This window comes from Nuphar pumila, chromosome 3, assembly GCF_984573655.1.
Source record: "Nuphar pumila chromosome 3, dmNupPumi1.hap1.1, whole genome shotgun sequence".
Taxonomy (NCBI): Eukaryota; Viridiplantae; Streptophyta; class Magnoliopsida; order Nymphaeales; family Nymphaeaceae; genus Nuphar; species Nuphar pumila.
Window position 1 is genome coordinate 143,158,365 of NC_143251.1, and position 26,570 is coordinate 143,184,934.

Here is a 26,570-nt window from a genome sequence, read left to right on the forward strand (position 1 = left end):
TAGTCGAATTCATCATGATACTCTATACACACAGACAGAGAATACATTCATTAAGACACATTTCAGGTGTTTTTGCTTAATATGAAAACAGGTGTTTTCTATTAAATAAACTATAAGACATCCACATGTTCATATGAAGCAAAAAATAGTCGCAACCATAATTTTGTGATGGGTCCTAAAGAAATGAGTCTTAATAGAGAAGTCTTAATAAACTCTATATATATTATATATGTGTAGAGAGAGAGAGAGGAGAAGTTGGATGGTGTTTCTTCAAGTTATGGCGTGTGTCATGTGCTCTGTGGTGAAAAACATCCTTCTCACTCAATTTAACCTCATGGGTGTTTTAAGCACACTGTAAAAGCATGATTTTTTAAAACCTAAAATTTTGGTGTATATATTGTGAGCCATTAAATTTTGATGCCTTTGAAAATCTTTATTATACATAGCTGTGATGCGATTCAAAGTATGTTTTTAGTTAAAATAAGCTGTTTATATAACATTTATAGAGGCTTTTTTTACTGTCTGATAATTTGATTGGATGGGTTTTGGTGGAAACATACAGGAGAGCACCAAAAACTTTGAGATGCACCATCCAACTATGTGCAGTTTGAGAGAGAGAATTATAACGGATCAAGTTGGAAAGTGAACTTTGTTTGACGCGACGCCAAACATGTAGATGTAAAATCCATGAGCTCCATTGATCTCCACGTGTCACCAGTAATGCAGGTGATCATGCCACGTGGGCTTCTTTTACACCGCAGGATCAGCTTGTATATCCTCACGTGAGATACGTAAGTAAAAATGAATGGGGTCGTCGGCGTTTAACAAAAAGATTAAAGAATTTAATAATGAGCATGCAGTCAAAGGGCCTCGTGAATCGTGAGCTGTGAGGACATGCATGTCTTTTATGAATACATGAGGCTACTTTGGTGATAAGGATCATTCATGAGGGTGCAGCCAATTGAATTGGTGGAGAAACGAACTTCTTGGTCGCAAAGGAATCGTGTGGGTCCCACCACCTCTCTTCCTCTATGGACCCACAGTTCTCCCTTTTCCTTCTGACTCAGAGTCGGAAGTGGGACCCACTCTCTCACTCTGTCTCTGTGGCGTGGAGAGGGCTCGCTTACCCTCTCTCCACGTCTCCATATTTTAAATATCCACAATGTCCTTCACGCCTCTCTATTTCATGGTCTCTCTTCCTGCAACTCCTCGACCGGATGATCTTCCAGGTAGATCTCTCTCTCTCTCTCTCTCTCTCTCTCTCTCTCTCTCTCTCTCTCTCTCTCTCTCTCTTTATATATATATATATATAAATTCAAAAGTAATGAACCATCTCTTGTATAAATCAGATATGGGTGCGTGGTTGTCCATGTCTCTTTTCACTCCACTGTTTCATGTTTGTATTGGTGGGTGCAACTGTTTTGGCTTATTTTCAAGTTTTTTTAATATATCTATTTTTTATTCTATTTTATTACGTTTTTCAGTGAACCAATTTTTTTTTTCGAAGGAATTCAGCGAATGAGTTTAGTTTGTGTACGTCTTGAATTAAGTTGTTTGTTTATCTACATCTTATCAGTTTGGTTTTCCACCGGTTTACTGAAGTTTTGTACAACTTTTTTTTACCATTTTGGTATTGGTAATCTTTCGTTCGCTTGATGGTATGAGCTTCTAGTGTTATTTTTCTTTGTTGAGTTATTTGTACTAGTGACTGAGCTGTGCTTGTCAAGGTCCTTGATCTTAAGTAAATGTTTTTTTGGCTCGTGTAGTGGGGTTTGGGAGTTGGCTATCTTTTTCTTCCATTTATGACCAACTTGTTTGGTCTGTTTCATTTAAGTGTAGATATGTTTATTTATTCTATATTGAATTTCTTTGTTTTTTCTTTCCTTTCTTTCGTCTATTTAGATATTTTCTTTCGTTTTTGTTTCTGGTGCTTGTTTTGTATTTTGGTGTCCTCAAATCTGGCCTGTAATATGCAATCCTTTGTTGTTGCACTTGATCTTTTGATACTTCTGAAAAGGATTGTGTTTATGCTTAAATTGTTTGAAATTTATTGAGGAAGTTTTTTGGCAAAATCTTAAACTGCATGCACTTGTTTTATCTCATCATGCTGGAATGCTTCTTTCCGGAATTTTTATGGAGTTCCCGATGCATTGATTTATGCATTTAGCAGTACCTTGGTAGGATAGGAGAACCAATATGTTACTTTTATCATGTAGATCTCAAGGCTTTAGAATTTAGTGTTCTCTGCTTTTATAGTTTTAGTGTATTATGGTAGTTCTTTAATGGTTTTCAAGTGCCTTCTTTTTTGTAACTTTTTGCAGTGATTCAATTACCATCGAGGGAGTTGCACAAGGGTATATCCTGATATAGACAAAGATGTCTTCTTCATCTTGGATCACATCTTTGACATGCTCCCCTTCCTCTATTATGCAGAAGCCAAACGGCTTCTTTCCATTGTTATTTCAATGGTTAAGATTCATTTTCCTCTCGCCCTGTCCTCAACGGCTTCTAGTCTCCGCCATTAATCTCATTTTCCTTATCACAATTTTTGGATTTGTGCTTCGGAAGCTATGTTCTAAATTCTGGATTTCTGGTGATTCCCCTGCTAAAGCAAGTGCAAAGATTCGAGCTAAGACTGGTTTTGGATTCAAGCTCACTTTCTCATTAACATGTTTATTAGCTATAATGAATGCTGCACTCTGCATAAAATACTTCACTGAAAGGGGCCACACATCTTGGACTCTTCATGTTGCCATTTTTAGGCTGATAGAATTCATCAGTTACGTCGCAGCGTCTATGATTGTAGCCCATGAGAAGAAGTTCAAGGCATCGTATCATCCATTATCTCTTCGTAGTTGGTGGATTGCTAGTTTCCTGCTCTGTTGCTTAATGTCCATCTCTGTGGTCCTCAGGTTAAACCGGAATATCAATCAAGAATTGATAATTGAGGATATTTTCTCTGTAGTCACCCTTGTTCCGACCACAGTTCTTCTTTTGTTTGCAATCAGTGGATCAACTGGTTTAAAATTAATCGATGAAGATGAGGAAGATGAATCAACAGATAGTAAACTGAGAGAGCCCCTCCTGGATAAATCAATTGTAGGCAACACAACACCTTATGAGTCTGCTAACTTATTATCTAGATTGACATTTACATGGTTGAATCCCCTTCTTAAGAAAGGCTACAAATCTCCACTTAAACTTCAAGATGTACCTTCGCTTTCCTCCTTTGACAGAGCTGATGTAATGTACAATCTCTTCCAATCGAAATGGCCAAAAACCACTGTTAAACATTCCGTTCGAGTCACCTTGCTCAAGTGTTTTTGGCCGAATCTCTCTTTAACTGCAGGACTTGCAATCCTGAGGCTCTGTGTTATGTATGTCGGTCCAACTCTGATTCAGAGGTTTGTGGACTTCACTTCTGGTAAGCGTGAGTCTGTTTATGAAGGTTACTATCTTGTTATTATCCTCCTTGTGGCGAAATCCATTGAAGTTCTCTGTTCCCACCAGTACAATTTTCAGTGCCAGAAGTTGGGTACACTCATTCGATCAGCCCTGATTACTTCTCTCTACCAAAAGGGTCTTAGACTCTCTTGCTCAGCTCGGCAATCTCATGGAGTTGGTCAGATTGTGAATTACATGGCCGTTGACGCTCAGCAGCTTTCTGACATGATGTTTCAGCTTCACTATATATGGTTAACACCCCTTCAGATTGGAGTGGCATTGGGCCTTCTCTATGGTTACTTGGGAATGTCCATGACTTCGGCTGTCGTTGGTATAGCAGGGGTCATGGTATTTGTGATAATGGGCACTCGAAGGAATAACCGCTTTCAGTTCAGTTTGATGAAGATGAGGGATTCAAGGATGAAATCAATGAATGAGATGCTGAACTATATGAGGGTGATAAAATTTCAAGCATGGGAAGAACATTTTAACAAGAGGGTGCAGTCATTTAGGGAGTCTGAGTATGGGTGGCTGTGCAAATTTATGTATTCTATTTCAGGGAACATAGTTGTGATGTGGAGTACTCCTGTTTTGGTTGCTACATTGACCTTTGGGACCTGTGTGCTTTTAGGGGAGGAGTTGACAGCAGGGAAAGTTTTCACTGCCACTTCCTTTTTCAAGATTTTGCAAGAACCAATCAGGAGTTTTCCTCAGGCTCTGATCTCTTTATCACAGGCTATGATTTCTTTGGGACGGCTGGATAGGTATATGGCAAGTAAAGAGTTGGACAAGGAGGCAGTTGAAAGGTTGTCAATTGTAGAGATGGGGGATAATGCGGTCGAGATTGAGGATGGTACATTCAGTTGGGATGATGAAGAGAGCACTGGGGTACTCAGGAACATCAACATGGAGATCAAGAGAGGACGGCTTGCTGCTGTTGTGGGAACTGTTGGATCTGGCAAGTCGTCACTTGCGTCCTGCATACTTGGTGAGATGGCAAAGATTTCTGGAAAGGTATGATCACATACACTATTTAAGTTTAATGTTTGTCGTTTGGTTACTTGTGGGGTTGTCGTGATATGATGCATGCTGTAGGCCTTGAAAGAATCAGCATAACTGTGATCAACCATAAGGCATCAAAAGACGGTAATTTGAAGAGCAACTGAGGCCTTGATCGGTTTACTTTGAAAAATGCTCTTATATCTTTAGGGTGACTTTGGATCCAAGGAATTTAATGGGATTGTAATCCAGTTCCACTAAATTCTTTATCAACTTTCCAGCCATAAATAGGAATTTAGTAGAACTGTATTCCAATTCTAAAAATACTCTTACAGAAAATGCGCTTTTTACAGCAGGGACCTTTTATCTTGGTCCTTGACTGTATTTTTGGGATGGCTATCCTAGTGCTTATTTCATATAAGTTTAAAACTCCAACTTGAAAAGATTTAATGTTCCTTCTCATATTAATGTTAAACCAACCAGCAACACTCTGTGATCAAGGCAATGATTTTACGAACAAAATCTTTTCAGTTTCGAGGAGGAATAAATCATCTAAAATGACTTTCCCAATATTACAACATGAACGGGTCAAATCCCCTTTATTCTTGAAGTGAAAAAGAAAAAGACATGCCTATGAGATCTACATTATGTGATAGAAAGCGTTGCTTTTATATAACAATTTTTATCATCTGGGTTAGTCAATAGGTACAGTATTTTTTTTTCAATTTTATAGTAATTTTAAAATATGAAAGGACTTATTGGATTAAGGAATGAAGTGAGTTGATAATTGTTCAGATCATTTCTGTTAATGTAGCAATTTTTAGAGAATGACAAATATTAATTATGCAGCTATCAAGTCTTTTGTTCCATCAGTGACCTTTTCATATGATTTTCTGTTGGAGGTGGTTTTTACTAGACCTCTAGGAGAAACTCCCATCTCCTTGGAAATTCTTATGCTCCTTTAAAAATAGAAAATACAGAAAAGTGATAAAGCTGTATTGTAGGCATAATTTCTTTTTTCTTTACCTTTTTCTAGTGTAATATTGCTGCTTCATTTATCTATTAGGGAATAATTCTGCAGGATATGGAGCAACATATCACTTAGGTATTCATGGTCATCAAAATTTTCTTTTATGAGATACAGTGGCTGTGGATGCTTCAGCTGAATCATGAAGTCTTGTAATGTTGTAATTCTATATCAAATTTTGTGAAAATTTTCAGTTCCTTGTACATCATGCGATGAAGATTTATTTTGTAGGCTCGTTGTATCAATAGATTCAAGACACTTTGGAAGAACTCTGACCTATTTGGTTTGCTTCTCTTACATTTTCCCTTATGAGAGTCACTGGTTTAAAAAGTGCAGGTGAGAGTTAGTGGTACTACTGCTTATGTTGCTCAGACAGCTTGGATACAGAATGCAACCATCCAAGAAAATATCATCTTTGGATCATCAATGGATATTGGTAGATATAGAGAGGTGTTGAGGGTTTGCTGCTTAGAAAAGGACTTAGAGATGATGGAATTTGGAGACCAGACTGAGATTGGAGAACGTGGGATCAACCTTAGTGGAGGCCAGAAGCAGCGGATCCAGCTAGCTCGAGCTGTCTACCAAGATTCAGATATTTATATACTAGATGACATCTTCAGTGCAGTTGATGCCCACACTGGCTCAGATATCTTCAAGGTAATAAAATTTTTGTCTCTAGTCTAATATTTATGATCTCTTGTTAAACTGATCAAGTTTATGATGATCTATGATGGTGGTTAAGAACTACAAGGAATCATCAACTGTTCAAATCATAACAAATTGCATAAGATCACTGAAAGACACAGAAGACATGGATGACAAGAGATAGATTCCGGCTTTCTGAAATTGCAGCAGATGTATCTTAGTTATGGGCCGCACAGTGTTTTTCTCCTCTTTGATGAAACGGCATCTTTTGGACCATGACTGAAAAGATTGAAGTTAAAATCCCATTGGATTCATTGACTATTCTCATTAGCAAATTAGTACTTTAACTTACATGAGTTTGATGTGCCTAGATAAAATCAGGTACCTTGAATCCTGAAGAATAGGGTCCTAACTTAATGAAACAAAAATTTTATGTGGCCCAGGATATTTGAGTAATGTTCCATAAAATATAATTCCTTTAGAGTCTGTAAACCTTATATGGACTGTGCATTGTGATTGAGAACAATTAATTGTTCTTCAACATGCTACATGGTCCAGAGTTTAGTAGACATGGTTATGCTTAATATCCTCCTTTTTGGTGCTTGCAGAAATGTGTTCGAGGCGCTTTAAAGGACAAGACAGTTTTGCTCGTGACTCACCAGGTTGACTTCCTACATAATGCTGATATCATCATGGTAAGATGATACTTTGACAAATTATTTGATTAGTCCCAAACTTCCAATGCGAAAAAAACATAGCATTGGAGGGATTGAGATTGTTTCCTTTTCCATGGATGGTGAGGATAAAAAAAACTTTGGGTTTTCTGCGGTGTGCACATTGTGTGGTTGCCATTGAATTTAGAGTTGATTGGATGCAGTAATCTGCTGAGATAACTTCCAAAATATAAGAAATTATGAACTATACTACTACTTAAGTGTGTATTTATGCATTGACTAAGGGAGAAAAGCTACCTTCAGTTTGATTATCTAATATTAGCTAAAGGAACATAAAATGCCTGATTGCATTGAAAATACAAAACTCATGTCCTTGTTTTTTACCATCGAGTATGCTGTATCGAAGGTAGAAAATCTCTATGAAAACTGGTCCAAATTAAAAGCTACAGTATTTTTTAAGATGCTTTTTTATATGTGACACTCTTTTTACCTACTGAGTTACTATTTCCTGTAGGTTCTGATTTTGTTTCATTAAAGTAGAAAATTAACACAAATTTTGCAATATTCCAACCTTAGCCTGAACTGAAGCTTCTTATATTCACTTCCATGCATGAATTGCACAGCAGAATGCCCAGAGCTTGCAACTTCTGTTCTCATAGGATGAGAGAAGGATTGACTTCAGAAGTTTGAACAGATTAACAGAATTTATAAAACACTGAATAGCGAGTTAGGTTGAGAAATTGAAAGAAACTGATGGAGAGAACATTGTACCATTTAAATTGACATAGATCTACATAACACCACACATTCCACAAAGTCACAATTGATAATATGGAATAGAGAGTGATGAGTTTATCTTGAAGATAGAACAGCAAACACTATAAAGAATACCATAAGAGGTAAATTATTTTAGTCCTGATATCTTGCCAAATAACCCACATAGATAAGATGTGTTTCCTCAATGGTTTCTATCATTTACATTGGAACTTGGAAGTATATTTATCAACCTATGGTTCTCCAATGTAAGGGGAGTCTTGCATGTCAAAAGTAATTGAACAAATTAGTTTCTAAGACTTCAACCTTTTTGTCTGTTCTGTAACAGGTTATGCGCCAAGGGATGATTGTTCAATCAGGAAAGTACAATGACCTACTAGAGTCTGGGACTGAATTTAAAGCACTCGTTTCTGCTCATGACAATGCTATGGAGCTTGTGGAGAAAAGTACCACCATTATCAGTGATAATCACAGTTCAACTTCAAGTCCATCACATGTTTCATTAACAAATGGAGAAGAAACTACAAAGGAAAATGGTTCCAGGGATAACTCTGACTCTTCGAAGGCAGATAATAGAACATCTAAACTTATAGGTGATGAGCAGAGAGAGACTGGCCATGTCAGCTGGAACATATACAAGATGTATGTGACAAAAGCATATGGGTGGTATGGAATAATTGCGCTTCTCATATTTCAAGTACTGTGGCAGGGATCACTAGTAGCAGCTGACTATTGGCTTGCATTTGAGACATCAAATACCATCTCAGGTTCATTTGATTCCAGCATGTTCATTTTAGTGTACTCCATTATTGCAGCAGCTTCCTGCGTATTTGTCGTACTCAGGATCTTTTGCATGACCATCCTGGGGCTCAAAACCTCTCAGATCTTCTTCAAACAGATACTCAACAGCATACTGCATGCTCCAATGTCTTTTTTTGACACAACACCTTCTGGAAGGATTCTTACTAGGGTAATTCTTTTGGTCTTTTTGGTGTTATCTCTTGTCATATCTCATACACTGCATAAAATAGTAACGTTTCTTTATTATTATGATGTTGTTGTGTTATACTTGGTTCTATAGTGCTAGATGCTGCCATTGTTCCTTGATAAATGCTCATAAAAATACCATAAACAAATTACCATAATTTTATTTGGTATAAAGATATCCAATTCGCAAGTGTACTGATAACAGGCTATGACTCGTCAAGGCAAACCTTTCTCATGATGCATCAAGAATCTGAAAGGGAAATTGGTATTACTTCCATATTGTATGTAATCACTAATCAGGGATAGCTATTTGACTTGGTCTGTTTGGCCCTGATACAGTATACTTCGTTATATTTACTAGAAATCTGTTATCATGTTCAGTTTGCTAAAACTCTATATCCATGACATTGTTCACTTCTAAATTAGAGTGGCTAATGCTTTAAACAACACAATTCTGTTAACCTAGACTGTTTTCCTAAATTATTATTTTCATAAATGAAATGAATTGAATAAAAAGAAAAGAGAAAAAAAAAACATTGAGGTCCTCATAATAATTTGGCATCGAAATGTGAGGATTTGTATTAAATTTATAATTGGTGACTTTCTTATGTTTTTGTCGAAGATTCAAAGAATTATGGTTCTGACATCTTAGTTTTGATTGTTCTGTTGCAGGCATCTACAGACCAAACTAACATAGATCTTTTCCTTCCCTTCTTTGTGGGGATGTCAATAGCCATGTCCTTCACAGTTTTGAGCATCATTATTGTCACTTGCCAGGTTGCTTGGCCAACCATTCTAATTGTTCTTCCACTAGCTTGGATGAATTTCTGGTACAGGGTAAGGAAAATTATTAATGATTTTGCTCTCTCATTTTGTCTTTAAGTGCAAAGCACTTCTCAATTTATATAATTTTGTGAATAAAGGAATATATGTATATATACTGGAATGTACTTGCTATGCAGCAAGGCTTTTGTCTCCAGTATGAAAACTTTATTGAAACCATTCAATGCTGACATTAAGTGTAAAGTTGTTGATGCATATTTTCCTGACAATTTCCCTCTTATCTAAACTTTTCTCAGCATGCTTCAAAGTACAAAGATATCACAAAAGAAGAACTTTTTTTCTCCTGTTTAATGTTGGTTTTAATTATCATTTGCTTGTGAGAGGATGCTATTTATAACAAATTCTAGATTCAAAGTTGATTTCTTGTGTTTGATAGTGTAATTTTTGTTCTTTCTGAAATTCTTGAACATCCCATACTTTTCAGGGCTCATGCTTTCATGCATGCTCCTATCTTATTCATATCACATGCTACTGAGGATGCAACATCTCTATTGCTTTTTCCTTTTTTTGTACATGTAGCATATGTGTATTATGGCTGAAAGCTTATCATCCCTGATCAAGATGGCACATCTAACTTTCAACACTGAAGCAAGTCTTTCATTCATTAACTACCTCTTTCAGTAATTGATATCGTAGTAAATCTTGCTTTCTTTTCACTCTATCTAATTTGTTAATGAACTTTAGATTGTTCTATGCAGGGATACTATCTTTCAACATCGCGTGAATTAACTCGTCTGGACTCTATTACAAAAGCCCCTGTAATTCATCACTTCTCGGAGAGTATTGCTGGATTTATGACAATCAGATGCTTTAAGAAGAAGGGGAGCTTTTCTCTAGAGAATATCAATAGAGTTAATTCAAACTTGCGTATGGACTTCCATAACTACTCATCTAATGAATGGTTGGGGTACCGTTTAGAAATGATTGGTAGCATCATTCTTTGCCTATCCGCATTGTTCATGGTATTGCTTCCAGTCAATATAATCAAGCCAGGTGATCTTTCAAGCTTGGGTTCACTTTTCTACTTCCAAATTTGTCATAGTTTTTATCGTCGGCTATATCCATTTTTTTTTTAAACTAACATAGCCAACGATAATTTATCATCGGTATAAGAAACATAGCCGACAATTTTTTAGCCTTTGCTTTATCCATTTTTTTTTAAAATTTTGAAACTAACATAGCCAATGATAAAAATCATCGGCTATGTTTCTTATGCCGACGATAATTTATCATCGGTTTTAAGAACATAGCGGACGATATTTATCATCGGCTATGTCAACATATATAATTTTCCAAATTTAATACGATGATAATTATCATCGATTTTAATCTATCAGCGACGATATTTATTTATCGTCGGTTTTAATTAATATTGCCAATGATATTTATCATCATATTTAATTAATATTGCCAACAATATTTATCATCACTTTAAGGATGATATTACTGACGATCTCCTAGAGCCGACTGTTTTATAGCGACGATAATTATCATTGGGATTAAAGACAACGATATATAATTATCGTCGGAAATAGTAACATAAACAACCTTAAAAAGCCGATGCCAGGTGCGACGATATTCATCGTCGCTCATATTATTGTCGACCATAAATTAGATATTGCCGATGATAATTATCGTCGCCAATGACTTGCTTTATTGTAGTGGTTTAACAAATCCCTTGATTTAACTCATGTATTTTTTTAGAGAACCTGTGGTGATCTTATTTTTGCAGCCAAGCCTACAGAATATTCAATGGAGATACTAGATACTATGGTACCATATATAAATATATATAGTGCATGGGCACATATGGTGACGACCAATTACGAGTATGCTACATTTTCACTTGATTGCTTCATTCAAGCTCATCATTTTCTCCTTGAATTATGCATTTTGTTTATTATGCTGAATAAGATAATGTTTCTTTTCTGAAAATGGCCTATTATTACCATCTTGTTTTTTACGCAGAGTTTGTTGGTCTGTCTCTTTCATATGGCCTATCTCTGAATTCTGCACTTTTTTGGGCGATATTTGTAAGTTGCTTTGTGGAAAATAGAATGGTCTCTGTTGAGAGAATAAAACAATTCACCAACATCCCATCTGAAGCACCATGGGTCATCAAAAATTGCCTTCCATCTCCAGATTGGCCTACTGATGGAAGTGTGGATATCCACAGCCTGGAGGTATGTGATCATCCTTTGAGAACAGCTGCAATTTTACTCTGTCCCTTGTAGATTTGTTGCATGGTGACCATTCTGATCATGAATATGACCACTTTGAGTCGGATTATAAATTTTAGTTTTTACTTGATATTGCAGGTTCGGTACCGGCCAAATATGCCTCTGGTCCTGAAAGGCATAACTCTTAGTATTCATGGTGGTGAAAAGATAGGCATTGTGGGTCGAACTGGAAGTGGAAAATCAACACTCATCCAAGCTCTGTTTAGGATTGTAGAACCTTCAGGTGGTGATATAGTTGTGGATGGAGTAGATATATGCAAACTTGGCCTCCATGATCTCCGTTCTCGGTTTGGTATCATACCTCAGGAACCTGTTCTGTTTGAGGGAACAGTGAGAAGCAACATAGATCCAATTGGACAGTATACAGATGATGACATCTGGAAGGTATGCACACTTTCTTGATCTAATTGCCTAGAAACTAATAAACAGCAGAATTTAGTTAAGAAGGATGAATACAGCTAAATCTTCTGCTCAAGAAAAAATTAAATTATATTTTTTAGTATGGGATGATACGGTTTACTTTGTACTATAAGAAATCACTTTTAAGCAATGGTTATCTGTCTAGAATCCAACTGAAAGTTAACAATAATAAAGTGTGAATGCAGATAATTTGTTCAATCATCTCTTAGAGTATTGTATGTAAACCAGGTACCATCGAATTTAAGTTGTTTGGATGTGCTGTTTTTCCTGTTTTCCAACAGCATTGGTGTCATAATTTTTTAGTGTATTTTTTTTATGAATGATTACCATTAGAAGATATTATCACTGGAAGTTGGATCTTGATGTTTGCTAGGCCATGAGAGGGACAACTTTGTATTCTGGAAGGCTTATCATCGTTGCTAACTCATGCTCTTAATACACCAACATTTACAATTAAGTAACATGAGATTTAATTATACTGGAGAAGAGTTTGGGACATACTTCATCAGGCCATTAGCTATGGAGAGGATTTGGCATTTTCTTGTTAAACATCTGCTAGTTTATCCCATTTCGCATGCTAGCTTCTTCCAAGAATTCGTTTAGGAAATGGGCATTTTGTACCTGGAAAATGTTGGTCGTGTCAGTTTTTATTGAATTTCAAATTCACTAATGATGTTCCATTACTTGCCTTACTAGTCAAAGGTCAGCTACACTGCATTTGTTTTGCAAGCCATATAACACTATTGATTATAACATCATTTCATGCCACCATTTAGACGGCAACTTCAATGAGATCAAAGGATGAAATGCTTGACAATTAAGTGGGAATGTCAACTATTAAGTGTTCTTGCACTGTTACTTTTAGCAGCTAACTGGATTTGCAATACCCGGAGACTGTTATTTGGGAATACTTTATTAGTTGCCACAAACATGAACTTGTGAGAACATTGTCTTCCTGGAAAGTTGAAGGCTTGTAGCTACCCTGACTGTTCAAGTATATGGTCAACTGAGTAATAGGTTACATGTAGACCCCAGTGCTTTTGGCTGTTGAATCTTGGTATACCTCTGTTTGTTGCAGTGTGCAACTCCATAACCTGACTTGTATGTGTGTAAAACCGAGCCTCTTATTTCAATGCTTATTGGAGTTCATTACAACTAATTGCAGAAGGTTACTATAACTAAATCAGCACAGAAGATCATAGCAATTATGCTCTTTTTTTACCTAATTATATGTGTCCGTATTCCATGTTTTGTGCTGTTTCTAGGACAGATAAGTTTTTAACAAGGTAACCCATGTTTTTAAGAATGTGAAAAGATCACCCCTATATATTTCTTGCAGGCCCTTGAAAGATGCCAACTGAAAGATGTTGTGGCCTCGAAACCTGATAAACTTGACTCACTCGGTAATTTTTCTTCTTTTATGCTCTTAAGAATCAGGAGAGGATCTTTTTCTTCTTTTTTTATTTGTTTCTTTCCAGCATTTGTTTTGCATGCAGTTATGCACTTCCACATGCCCATGCATATCTAGACCCTCAATATGTAGGTTCCCTGTTTCTAATGGCATTTTATTGTTCCATGTGGAATAATATTTTTCGTGCGGCACTTTGAAAAAAATAAATATTTATAACAATTTCTACTTGAATATGGTGTGAATTTGACCATGTCAAATTCAATTTAAAACCAAAGTATATTATTATCATGCATTAGAATGAAAATGTATCTGCAGTTGTTATTGGGATTCAAGATTTTTTTTAACAATTAAAATTTACTACAGTTCATGTCATTTTATTCGATTTACTTGGAATAAATTCATCAAAATTTATGAGAGAGCCATATTTCTTTTCACCTTATCCCTTGTTTCATTTGGCCTTTTCAGTTGTTGATAATGGAGAAAATTGGAGTGTGGGTCAGAGGCAGCTTCTTTGCTTGGGTAGGGTCATGCTGAAGCGTAGCCGCATTCTATTCCTTGATGAAGCTACAGCTTCAGTTGACTCACAGACAGATGGTGTGATACAAAAGATAATTAGAGAAGACTTCTCTTCTTGTACAATCATCAGCATTGCCCACAGAATCCCCACAGTCATGGACTGTGATAGAGTTCTGGTCATGGATGCAGGTAAAGTTCTGAAAACCCGATATGTTTGCAGCATAATGCTTTGATCTCTCATGTTTCATCAAACATGGCCATTGTAATGAAGTGCTGAATAAGAAAAAGTGATATCTCCAAGAGCAAATAAGAAAGCACGTACATACACAAGTAGCCACTAATGGGCAAGATTACACCAAACCACAAAGGTGGCAAAACACATAAAGGAAGAGGTAAAAATATATTTCACTCAAGAGAGGCTTCAAAGAAGCATACATTGCATAGGGGAGAACCCCTTTATTTATAGACAAAATAGAGGGGCCCTTGGAAGGGCTCCTAAGGGATGTTGGAGCCCTTCCAACGGTCACATTTGTGACCGTTGGAAGCTTCAACGTCCCTTAAAGGGGCCTTCCTAAGGTGGAAAAAGAAAAGAAAAAAGAAAAAAGAAAAGAAGAAAGAAAATGAAATAAAATAAAAAAAAAAATACATTGTGCGTGAAATAGTAAAATAACTACTTTACCCCTAGTGGGTATTACAAAGGGAATACATATATATATATATATATATATATATATATATATATATATATATATATATATATATATATATATATATATATATATATAACATATTTTAACACCCCCCCTCAAACACACGGGGAGATCACCGAGAGTTTGCTAAGAAGAAGGTAAAAACAAGGTGATGGCAGCCCTGTAGGAACTCAGAACGAACATAATGGCAGTCCATCTCAATGTGCTTTGTTCGTTCATGGAAGGTGTGATTGTTGGCAATGTAGATAGAACTCTTGTTGTCGCAACACAGCTTCGAAGGAGTTGAGAATGAGACGCCCATATCTTTAAGCAAACTTCTTAACCATACAATCTCAATGGTGGTAGTGGTCATCGCACGATACTCCGCTTCGGTAGAAGAGAGAGAGACTTTATGTTGCTTCTTACACCTCCATGAAATAAGTGACTTTCCAAGGAAAACACAATAACCTATTGTGGAAATACGATCATCGGGGGGTTATCCCCTAATCAGAGTCAGTATAAGCAAGTAAAGTAAGAGGTGAAGAGGAGAGTAAGAATAATCCTTTAGTTATAGTGCTTTCCAAATATCTGATAATCCTCATGACTGTGGCCATGTGAATGGTAGAAAGTGCAGTCTGAAATTGACTTGCACTATAAACCGCATAAGAAATATCAGGCATGGTGATAGATAAATATGTTAGTGACCCAATTAACTGACGATAAGGAGTGGGATATGTTGGATCATTTTTCGGATCACACAGTTTCACAATCGTCATCATGATATAAAACACGATGTAAATCAAGAAATACAACAGTGTAGATAGCATGATCAACAGACGATCGAAACAATAACAGGGAGCAGGCATGTCGGGTTCCACCATATACCAAAATCCAGACATATGCAAATGAACAAACATATGCATAGAACATAACATAAACAGCAGAAGCATGTTAATAAAGAATAAACGGCTAAGGCGTACGAAAGTACTCCCCTTAGAGAAGATTCGCCCCCACATACAGTGCAAAACAGGGTCCGGCGTCCTTCCCCCAGGATACAATAGCCACGACGATCAGACCGGTGCACTCCGACGGATCGTCCTTCGAAAACAACCTCCTTGAACCGAAGTTGCAGAAAACCCCTTTCGGGATAACTCGGGAAAAGGAGAGAGAGCAACAGGGAAATGGAAAATCGCAGAGCTCTTCTTCAGAAACCAGAGCGTCTCTGATCTGCCAGTAACACCACCCTCACCATGCTTTTATAACCTATGAACGGTTACAAAGCGTGGAAGGAACCGTTACGAATTCTGAGGAGACGTGACCCCTTAACGGAATTCGAAGAGTCGAGGTCCGTTAAAGGAATCCGAAGAGCCATAACGAGCACAGACTACGACCGTTATCATTTCCCATAACCCGTTACAGAATCCAAATATCCAAAGAAACTTTGGGCAAAAAGGTACTTTGGTCTTGATTGGATATGGCCCTAAAGGGCCAATTACCCGAACCGAGCCCGGCTCGGCTCGGCACGACACGGCACGGCACGGCGGGCGGGCGCGCGCACGCGTGCGTGTGTGGTGGTCATCCCACCCTCTTGTTCTTAGGAACAAGTGTATGAGTTTACATGTGGCTTATAAAGCCCACAACAAACTCAAGCACAATCAATGTGGGACTATTCCACGTCATCAAAATCACCTTTTCCAAAACAGCCCAGTTTCTTCTTTGAATTCTCTCTCCCTTCTTTCTTACACCTAACATTCCTCCACAAATTCAAAGAATGAAATGGTAGGAATCCAAGATGCAAGATGAGAAAATCTACAACATGACATATCATGCTTTCAGCAATGGTACCTTCCGGTTTGAACCACTACCTTAGTTGACTAACTTTACCCCTACAGGAATGAAGTGAACTGAAGTCTTGAACTTGACCTTTGGTGTAGGAGTCCATTAGCAACAACATGATAAAGATTCTGGTTGTAATCTTTAGGGGCGGCGCGTTAAAGGCCATGCGCTCGAATCTTGTTTCATGAGTGACTTCAGGAATAACCCAATTCCTTAAATTGCGGCCACACAGTCACACTCACATAGGTGGGCTTCTCCAAATATGCAATGCTAACATCTCGCCTAGAAGGCTTTGAACCCATTCAGAGTTTTAATTCTTCATTAACTTGCAGCTACAACACCTTCCAGAGTAAACAGGGGAACAGACACAGATGCAAAGTATCTCATAAATAAGGTGTTATCCAGTTCACCCTACAGCTTGTTATTACCACATTGAACCTACTTTGTGGGATCTCCACTCAGATAGGTTGGGTTGCTACTGCAGATGAACAACTGATGGGTTTCAGTCTCATCCTCTCTCTGGATTTCAGGACTAATGACTTATCTAGTCCTTTCGTTAATGGATCAGTTGTGTTTTCTTTGGATCCAACATAGTCCACAGCAACCACTAACTGAGACATCAGTTTCCTTACAAATTTTATTCTGACTTGGATATGTCTTCTCTGCTTTTGGTTATATTTTGTGTTTTTAATCTTTGCAATAGTGGTCATATTGTCACAATGCACAGATATCGCAGGAATTGGCTTGCACATTAAGGGAAGTTCCTCAAGAAGTCCCTTTAACCATTCAGTTTCCAATCCTGTGACATCTAAAGCACAGAGTTCAGCCTCAAAAGTAGACTGAGACAAGATGGTCTGCTTTACTGATTTCCAGGCGACTGCGCCGCCACCCAAGGTAAATGCATACCCTGTTACGCCATAACTATCAGAGTTCATGGCTATCCAGCTTGCATCACTATATCCCTCAAGGACTGCAGGGAATCTCTTGTAATGCAAGCTTAAGGAAATGATTTCTTTCAGATACCGAAGTACCCTGTCCAATGCCTTTCAATGGGTGTGATTTGGACAACTGGTGTATCTACTTAATTTTGTCACGGAGAACGAAATATTCGGTCTCATGCAATTTGCAAGATACATCAAACTTCCAATAATCTGGAAATACCTCAATTGAGACACAGGAACATCAGTCGTATTTTTATGAAGAGGGATAGAAGGATCATATGGAGTTGCTACAGATCTCCCTTGGTTATAGCCAAATTTCACAAGAACTTTCTCAACAAAGTGAGATTGAGAAATGGCTATCCCCTCAGCTGAACGAGTCAACTTTAAGCCTAAGATCACATTTGCAACACCCATATCCTTCATATCAAACTTACTACTAAGAAACGACTTTGTCTTATTCACAATTCCCATATTGGAACCAAACAATAGAATATCATCTACATACAAGCATAAAATAATACAACCATCACTTTTAACTTTGCAATAAACACACTTATCAGATTCATTGACAACAAAGTCAAATGATAAAATAATATTATCAAACTTCTCATGCCATTGTTTAGGGGTTTGTTTTAGTTCATATAATGACTTAACAAGTCTACAAACTTTATCTTCATTACCAGGAGCCACATAACCCTCAGGTTGATCCATATAGATCTCTTCTTCAAGATCGCCATGCAAGAAAGCGGTCTTCATGTCCATTTGATGGACCGAGAGATCATAAATGGAAGTCAGTGCAATAAGCACCCTAATAGTGGTCATCCGGGTAACCGGAGAATAGGTATCAAAATAATATATTCCCTACATTTGTTTGAACCCCTTGGCAACCAGTCTAGCCTTGTACTTATCAATGGATCCATCTGGTTTCAACTTCTTCTTAAAGATCCATTTGCACTCAATTGTGGAACTACCACGAGGGAGGTCAACCAGTTCTCAAGTACCATTAGAGACAATGGAGTCCATTTCACTCTTTATGGCTTCTTTTTAATGTATTGCTTTAGGTGAAGCCATTGCATCTCGAAAAGTGGGAGGATCATCCTTGATAAGGTAAGTGATAAAATCACTTCCCAAATCCTTGGTAATCTGTGGTCTCTTGCTCCTTCTAGGTTCAACCACTTTCTCAGACTCAATGGGTCTAGGATGGGAACAAGATGGTTCTACCCCTACATCTGTCATCATTTCCACATGTTTGGGAATGGAACCAGAAGTTGAAGGTATATCTAAAGAAGAAAGATTCTGAGGTACACCAACTTTCATGGGAAATACATCCTTAAAAAATGTAGCTTCTCGAAGCTCAACAATAGAGTTAACATCTATGTCAGATATCTCAGACTTAATTACTAAGAACTTGTAGGCATAGTTGTTCTCTACATAACCCAAAAAGACTGCATCTACTGTTTTAGGACTCAACTTCTTCCTATTGTGCTCTGGGACAAGTACCTTAGCAAGGCACCCCCACACTTTAAGGTATTTCAAGCTAGCTTTCCTATTTCTCCAAAGTTCAAAAGGGCTACTGTCCTTATTCTTCTGAGGAACTCTATTCAGAATATGACAAGCCGTATTCAGAGCATCCCCCCACATATAGGTAGGTAATCCATAACTCCCAAGTAGAGTATTTATCATGTCAGTTAGGGTTCTATTCTTCCTTTTTTCTATCGCATTAGATTGAGGAGAATATGGAGCAGTAAATTCATGAACTATTCCAACAGACTTGCAATATTCATCGAGTTTATTGGAGGTATATTTTCTCCCTCTATCAGACCTCAATCTTTTAAGTTTTCTACCAGTTTGTGTTTCTGCTTCATTCTTAAAAATAAGAAACTTATCAAAAGCTTCATCTTTTGATTTTAGCAGATACACATAACAGTATTTAGTGTCATCATCTATAAAAGTGATAAAATACTTTTTATGATTTCAGGTTAACACTCCATTAAACTCACAGATATCTGTGTGCACCAAATCCAAAATTTTAGAATCTCTAACAATTGTATAAAAAGGTTTCTTACATTGTTTTGCTTGCATACAAATTTCACATTTCTTAGTTTTATCAATGGAATGCTCATAAATCATTTTCAAGTTCATCATGTGTTTCACAGAATTGAAATTCACATGACCTAATCTATTATGCCATAAGTTAGATGATTCTATGTTATATGCAACATTAGATAATGAATCAAAAGAAATTTCATTTTCTAATTTATCACTGCAAACATGTTCAACACGAAGTTTAAACAAACCATCATCCAAATACCCCTTGCCAATAAATGTTCCAGAATGTAAAATAACAACTTTATTACATTTAAAGTTAAATTCAAAACCCTCTCTAACAAGACATGAACCACTTAAAATATTCCTTCTAACTACAGGCACATGGTGCACTCTGTGTAAAGACAAAACTCGTCCTGAAGGAAACTTCAGATCCACGCGTCCAATCTCTAACATCTTTGCAGCCGTTGAATTGCCCATAGTCACGGATCTACCTGAAGTAGCCTGGTATGAGACAAAGACAAACTTATCAGCACAAACGTGCACATTAGTCTCAGTGTCAACCAACCACTCAGTTGACTCATAAACGTGATAGATTTGTGGGTTAAAAGAAATATACTCAGTACTGGTCCCAACGACTTCAGTCACCATGTTGACTTGAGGTGTTCCGACTGTGGTCCTATGAGCTTTGGCCTTCTTGGAAGGACATTCCTTAGCCTAGTGCCCAACCTGCCCACAGTTCCAGCATGGTTTGTTCTTTGTATTTTTCTGGATTTTGGCCTTAGGTTTAAACTGGTTTTTCATTGCAGATTTTGATTTTTGTCCTTTGCCCTTAAAAGATCCGGTCATCAGGTTCACCTTAGGCGGTTCAGTTGGCATCACGACCTGTTTCTGGCTCTTATGTTTCTCTTTAACAGCAATGGCTACCATAAGATCATCCAAGGAAATCTTCCCTCTACGGTGTTTGAGAGACATACCAAAGTCTACCCAAGACTTAGGAAATTTTTTCCATGATGGTCATAACTTGAAACTTCTCAGGAAGTTTCATTTCAGCCTCAGCCAAACTATGGAGCAACAACAGAAACTCGTGTGCCTGCTCAGTGACCGACTTGCCCTCTACCATCTGATATTTCAGAAACTTGGCAACAGAGTACTTCTCAAGACCTTGGTTTTCAGTATTGTACTTCTTGTCAAGTTGATCTCATAGAGCCTTAGCAGTGGTAGACGAGGAACAATATACATCGAACAACGCGTTGGACAAAGCCAACAGTATGCAACCACGGCATATATTGTCCTTTTCTTTCCACTCTACAGCCGCAGTGACTGCAACAGAGTCAGGGTTAGTATCAGTAACCGAAGGGCAGCCGATTTTTCAGAACATTCAATAGCCCTATCGTAGTGAACCAAATCTTCATGTGTTGCTGCCAACGCTTGAAATTCTGACCAGCAAACTTTTCTGACACACCGGACATGTCTACTTTTGGTACAAACGCAGAAGAAGACGCCATGCTTAGAATCTTCTCTAAGACTGTTGGATCATTTTTCGGATCACACAGTTTCACAATCGTCATTATGATATAAAACACGATATAAATCAAGAAATACAACAATGTAGACAGCATGATCAACAGACGATCGAAACAATAACAGGGAGCAGGCATGTCGAGTTCCACCATATACCAAAATCCAGACATATGCAAATGAACAAACATATGCATAGAACATAACATAAACAACAGAAGCATGTTAATAAAGAATAAACAACTAAGGCGTATGAAAGTACTCCCCTTATAGAAGATTTGCCCCCACATACAGTGCAAAACAGGGTCCAGCGTCCTTCCCCCAGGATACAATAGCCACGACGATCAGACCGGTGCACTCCGACGGATCGTCCTTCGAAAACAACCTCCTTAAATGAAGTTGCAGAAAACCCCTTTCGAGATAACTCGAAAAAAGGAGAGAGAGCAACAGGGAAATAGAAAATTGCAGAGCTCTTCTTCAGAAACCAGAGTGTCTCTGTTCTGCCAGTAACACCACCCTCACCACGCTTTTATAACCTATGAATGGTTACAAAGCGTGGAAGGACCCGTTACGGATTCTGAGGAGACGTGACCCCTTAACGAAATTCGAAGAGTCGAGATCCGTTAAAGGAATCCGAAGAGCCATAACGGGCACGGATTACGACCGTTATCATTTCCCATAACCCGTTACAGAATCCAAATATCCAAAGAAACTTTGGGCAAAAAGGTACTTTGGTTCTGATTGGATATGGCCCTAAAGGGCCAATTACCCGAACCCGACCCGGCTCGGCTCGGCACGACACAGCACGATGGGCGGGCGCTCGCGCGCGCGCGTGTGTGGTGGTCATCCCACCCTCTTGTTCTCAGGAACAAGTGTATGAGTTTACATGTAGCTTATAAAGCCCACAACAAACTCAAGCAGAATCAATGTGGGACTATTCCACATCATCAAAACCACCTTTTCTAAAACAATCCAGTTTCTTCTTTGAATTCTTTTTTCCTTCCTTCTTGCACCTAACAAGATATGCTAAAAGAGTGTCATCACTGGCTCTCATCTTGGCGTTGATCACTTATGGAGTCTCCACCTTCTTGTCGTTTGTTAGCCCAGACCGAGCAATGATGTCGGAAGCAAGATTCATTTGAGAGAGGACATACCCTTTGGGTGAGTATGCAACTTCAATTTCTAAAAAAGTACCTTAAAAAACCAAGGTCAGACATATCAATTTTTTTTTGTAAACATTTTTAATAAATTCAATACCCTTTTTATGATGATCATGTCATCCACATATATGAACAAAATTGTTATGTATTTATCAAAGTTTTTAACAAACAAATCAGTATCAATATAACAAGAAGAAAAACCATTATCGAGAACTATTTTGCTAAAGAGATCATATCAAGCTTTTGGTGCTTGTTTAAGACTATAGAGAGCTTTGTTTAACTTTAGGATATTCCCTTGTCCAATTTCAAGACTCGACGGAGGATCCATAAGGACTTTTTCACATAGAGTTTCATTTAAAAAAACATTTTTAACATCAAGTTGATATATCGGCCATTGTTTAATAGAAGCTAACGTAATTAATGTTCGCACACTAGATATTCTAGCTAATGGGGCAAATGTTTCTTCATAATCAATTACATATTCTTGGGTGTAGCCTTTTGCAACCAACCGAGCTTTGTATCTTTCTAGAGATCCATTGCATTTGGTTTTGACTTTATATACCCATCTACACCCAATTGCCTTTTTTTCAAAGGGTTGGCGAATAATGCTCCAAGTTTGAGCTTTGTTAAGAGCTTCTAATATAATTTTCATAGCTTCAATCCAATGTGGCTTCTTTAAATATGGTGGGATCATCTCATAAAGAAGATAGGGCACTATAATAGTCCATAATACTCATATCACCTTGCTTGGTCTCTCTTACTTTTTCTTGTAGGAAGAAGTATCTAGCAAGGTCTTTGAGTGTACATTCCTTTCATAAAGAACCAAGCTTCATTGGCCTTCTTGAACTTTGCTAGATTTGCATAAATTTTTAATTCAACATTATTCATGAACCATGCTAAAATTTTAGCATGCTCACTTTCTCAATCTTTCATTTTTTAAGAGAAGTCAAGAATGACTTTCTCTTTTTCTTCTCCATTCAATGCTTTTTCCTCATTGCCTTCAAACTTAGTTAATTTCAATTGTGGTTCCGAAATGGTTTCATACACAGAACCCCAAAGTTTTTTACCTTTGAGGCTATTTTCCACAGTGGTCGCCTACATATGATAATTGGTCCCATTCAATTTGAATGAGAGGCTGATTTTGGCATCCTTGTTGGCCATTTATAGAAAAAAGAGTTTGAAAGCAAGAGAGAGAAGAGATATTACTTGACAAGAGAGGATCCGATGAAGCTTTCACAACCAAGGCTTTGATACCATATAATGAAGTGCCGAATAAGAAAAAATGATATCTCTAAGAGCAAGTAAGAAAGCACGTACATACACAAGTAGCCACTAATGGGCAAGATTACATCAAACCACAAAAGTGGCAAAACACACAAAGGAAGAGGAAAAAATATATTTCACTCAAGAGAGGCTTTAAAGAAGCATACATTACATAGGGGAAAACCCCTTTATTTATAGACAAATGAGAGGGGCCCTTGGAAGGGCTCCTAAGGGACGTTGGAGCCCTTCCAATGGTCATAAATGTGACCGTTGGAAGCTCCAACGTCCCTTAAAGGGGCCTTCCCAAGGTGGAAAAAGGAAAAAGGAAAAAGGAAAAAGGAAAAAGAAAAGAAGAAATAAAAATAAAGTAAAATAAAAATACATTATGCGTGAAATATTAAAATGACTATTTTACCCTAGTGGGTATTACAAAGGATATATATATATATATATATATATAGAGAGAGAGAGAGAGAGAGAGAGATTATGACACATAGACATATAAAACATATATGTGTATGTGTCATAATCTCTCTCTCTATATATAACATATTTTAACAGTCATATCAATCAATACACGCTTTACTAATCTATAAATGATCTGTATTACATATGAAAAAGAAAAGAAAGAAAACATAGAGAATTTTATTACACTCTTATTCTCAATCCATGCTTATGATCGTCATCCGAAAAAAAAAAGATTGTGCTCTGTGATATCTTTTTACTGGATAAATTGCAACTAGAAGATTTTTTAAATCCTTGTTTATACAGCTTGATTATTCAGCTCATTTGTTGTGGTGAACCAAAAAACTAAAGGTGTCACTTGTTTGAGCAGGATTGGTAAAGGAATTTGATAAGCCATCTCGCTTGTTGGAAAGTCAAACACTCTTCGGGGCACTTGTTCAGGAGTATGCTAACCGGTCATCAGGCCTATAGCGCATCAGTTTTGCTGGTTTCATATTTGGATTATTGATGGTGATCAATTGATAATGCTGCCTCTATCACATTCCTTGTGGCAGTAACTACTGTTATACATACAATCCGTATCATGGATCTCTAGGAACAAACAGTGTTGTCTTTTTAGCTCCAAAAGAAAGTGAAAAATAAAAATTCAACAGTCCATCTCAACTGAGAATAATGAAACACCAAAATCTTCAGTATTTACACTAGAATTGCCATTAGTCCTGACCAAGAAAATAAAAAAAGTTCAGGTTGATTCTATTAATAGATGAAGTTAATGTACGGATATCTTATCAGGTAGAGCTTTAGAATTTACTATACTTCCTGGCTCACAGTGTTATAGCCTCAAACACATTGTATCAAAGTTATATCTGTATAAATCTCCTATGTAATTCTATTCAGCGTGAACTATCTCGGTGCTTTGTATAATTGTCATTTTGCATGCTTCTGTTTAGCTTGAACTATCTGTTGCAACACATTATGGCACTATCCAAATTCCAAACAGCACATCTGGGAAAAAAATGTTACGGGGGTAATCAGCTTTGTTACAAATATTGTTGATATTTTGAAAATATCATGATTTTATTTTTTATATATATAAAGGCTGATGTGGTACTAACAACATTGAATATTTTCAAAATATTTATTAAAATGTTTTTATTGTAATGTTGTTGCACCAAAATACTTTTTAGTACTTTTATAATATTTATATATGTTTATTTATAGTTTATATTTTACTTGTGCTGACATTTTCTCCGAGATTTTTTCAAGAAAACTAAAATTTTAAAAAATTAGAACTATCAATTACAACTTGAAGCATTCATTGCGATCCAAACAGCACCATTGGCTAAAAAGTAAGAGGGATATATTATTATTATTGTTGTTGTTGTTGTTGTTGTTATTATTATTATTATCATTTGTATGTGCAAATGACAAACTTCTTTTTTTTGTCCAAATTAATGACCACATGGATGTGATGGGTGTCTTGAAAATTTTAGATCCGTTTTGATCCATGATCTGATCTGAAAATGTTTTGGTGTCCGTATAATGAGAATTTTGGGCCGTTAGGACCAATACCAAAGCTCATCACAAACCTCTATGAGGATGCAGAGGTGGAGCCCCTGCAGTATGAACCTGTCTAATTTTGTAATTTCCCCCTTTGTACCAACTAGGGTTTTATGCCCTTCATATATATATATATATATATATATATATATATATATATATATATATATATATATATATATATATATATATATATATATATAGCCACCTCCTTTTGAGAGTTGGGTACGAGAGCTTCAGGTGAATTGAGAATCAGGGTTTTATGAGCTTTGTATCTGGCTTCTATATTTTCTCGCATCTTGCCATTGAATTTTGCTCCTCCTTTCGTCCGTGGACATGAGCCTAAGTATCGAACCACAAAAATCTTGTGTCTTCTCTTGTTTTCTTTCTTTCTCTCTATCTTATGGTTTGCTTGGTTCTTAATTATAGTTTGAATAACACTTTTTAGTGAGAATCAACTTTTGATTCGTTAGAATCCAACTTGTGTACTGGGTTTTCCAGTAATGCAAAAATGGACGATTGTACACTGATTTTTTCCAATAAAAAAAAACATAATCCAAGGGTCGTCTCCAGTGGCGAAGCCAGAAGTTTTCGTTGGGTTGGCAGTCTTCGGGTCTCGGGGACAATGCTATGGTCTTGAAGGATGATCCTGTTGAGAAGGGATCAATAAGGAACTATTTGAACGTGTTCGATTTTTCAATTCGAATTTAGTAGCATTCTCCCATTAACTAGATTTATTAGCTATGTAACTTAAATACAAGAACAAAGGATACAGAGTCCTATGGTAATACGATAAACAACAATCTGCCCCCTAATAACCAAAATGTTTAAAACTAACCTTTACTCGTTTACACCCACTAAAAGTTAACCTATTCAATTATGTGTTTTCTCTCACATACAAAGATAAAGAAACCACAATCCATATACGAGTCTTGTTCACTTATCAAAGCCCAAACATGATATGGAATTCAACCACTAAATTTGGATTTTCAATATCCAAAAACAAAAAACTATTCTCATATATGTCACAACAATATTCACATTGAAATCTCTTAAATTGTTACCCCAGAATGAACTACAAAGACAAATGGAGTGAAAAAAAGTGAGAA

The 26,570-nt window shown here is 37.0% G+C and overlaps 1 protein-coding gene across 2 annotated transcripts; it reads left to right on the top strand.

Moving 5' to 3' along the window:
* The first annotated feature begins 1,201 nt into the window (after window positions 1-1,201).
* Window positions 1,202-24,799, top strand: LOC149844202 (ABC transporter C family member 14-like). 2 transcript variants are annotated; one of them, XM_090002090.1, is made up of 12 exons: window positions 1,202-1,229; window positions 2,322-4,458; window positions 5,807-6,127; window positions 6,724-6,810; window positions 7,892-8,533; window positions 9,223-9,387; window positions 10,092-10,386; window positions 11,362-11,576; window positions 11,712-12,017; window positions 13,393-13,456; window positions 13,930-14,169; window positions 24,272-24,799. In XM_090002090.1, exons 2-12 carry the CDS (start codon window positions 2,377-2,379, stop codon window positions 24,370-24,372), a joined length of 4,518 nt encoding a protein of 1,505 aa, XP_089858216.1. In that variant the 5' UTR covers window positions 1,202-1,229; window positions 2,322-2,376; the 3' UTR covers window positions 24,373-24,799. The 2 variants fall into 2 exon arrangements, with proteins under 2 accessions (XP_089858216.1, XP_089858215.1); XM_090002089.1 differs by lacking the exon at window positions 1,202-1,229 and having other exon boundaries at window positions 2,246-4,458.
* The last annotated feature ends 1,771 nt before the right edge of the window (window positions 24,800-26,570 follow it).

Bases quoted from the DNA above. Each gene is read 5' to 3' on its own strand.
- LOC149844202 (XM_090002090.1), top strand. From the start codon at position 2,377: ATGTCTTCTTCATCTTGGATCACATCTTTGACATGCTCCCCTTCCTCT. The intron at 12,018-13,392 runs GTATGCACACTT...TATTTCTTGCAG, and splicing joins CAGATGATGACATCTGGAAG to GCCCTTGAAAGATGCCAACT. The intron at 14,170-24,271 runs GTAAAGTTCTGA...TTGTTTGAGCAG, and splicing joins AGTTCTGGTCATGGATGCAG to GATTGGTAAAGGAATTTGAT.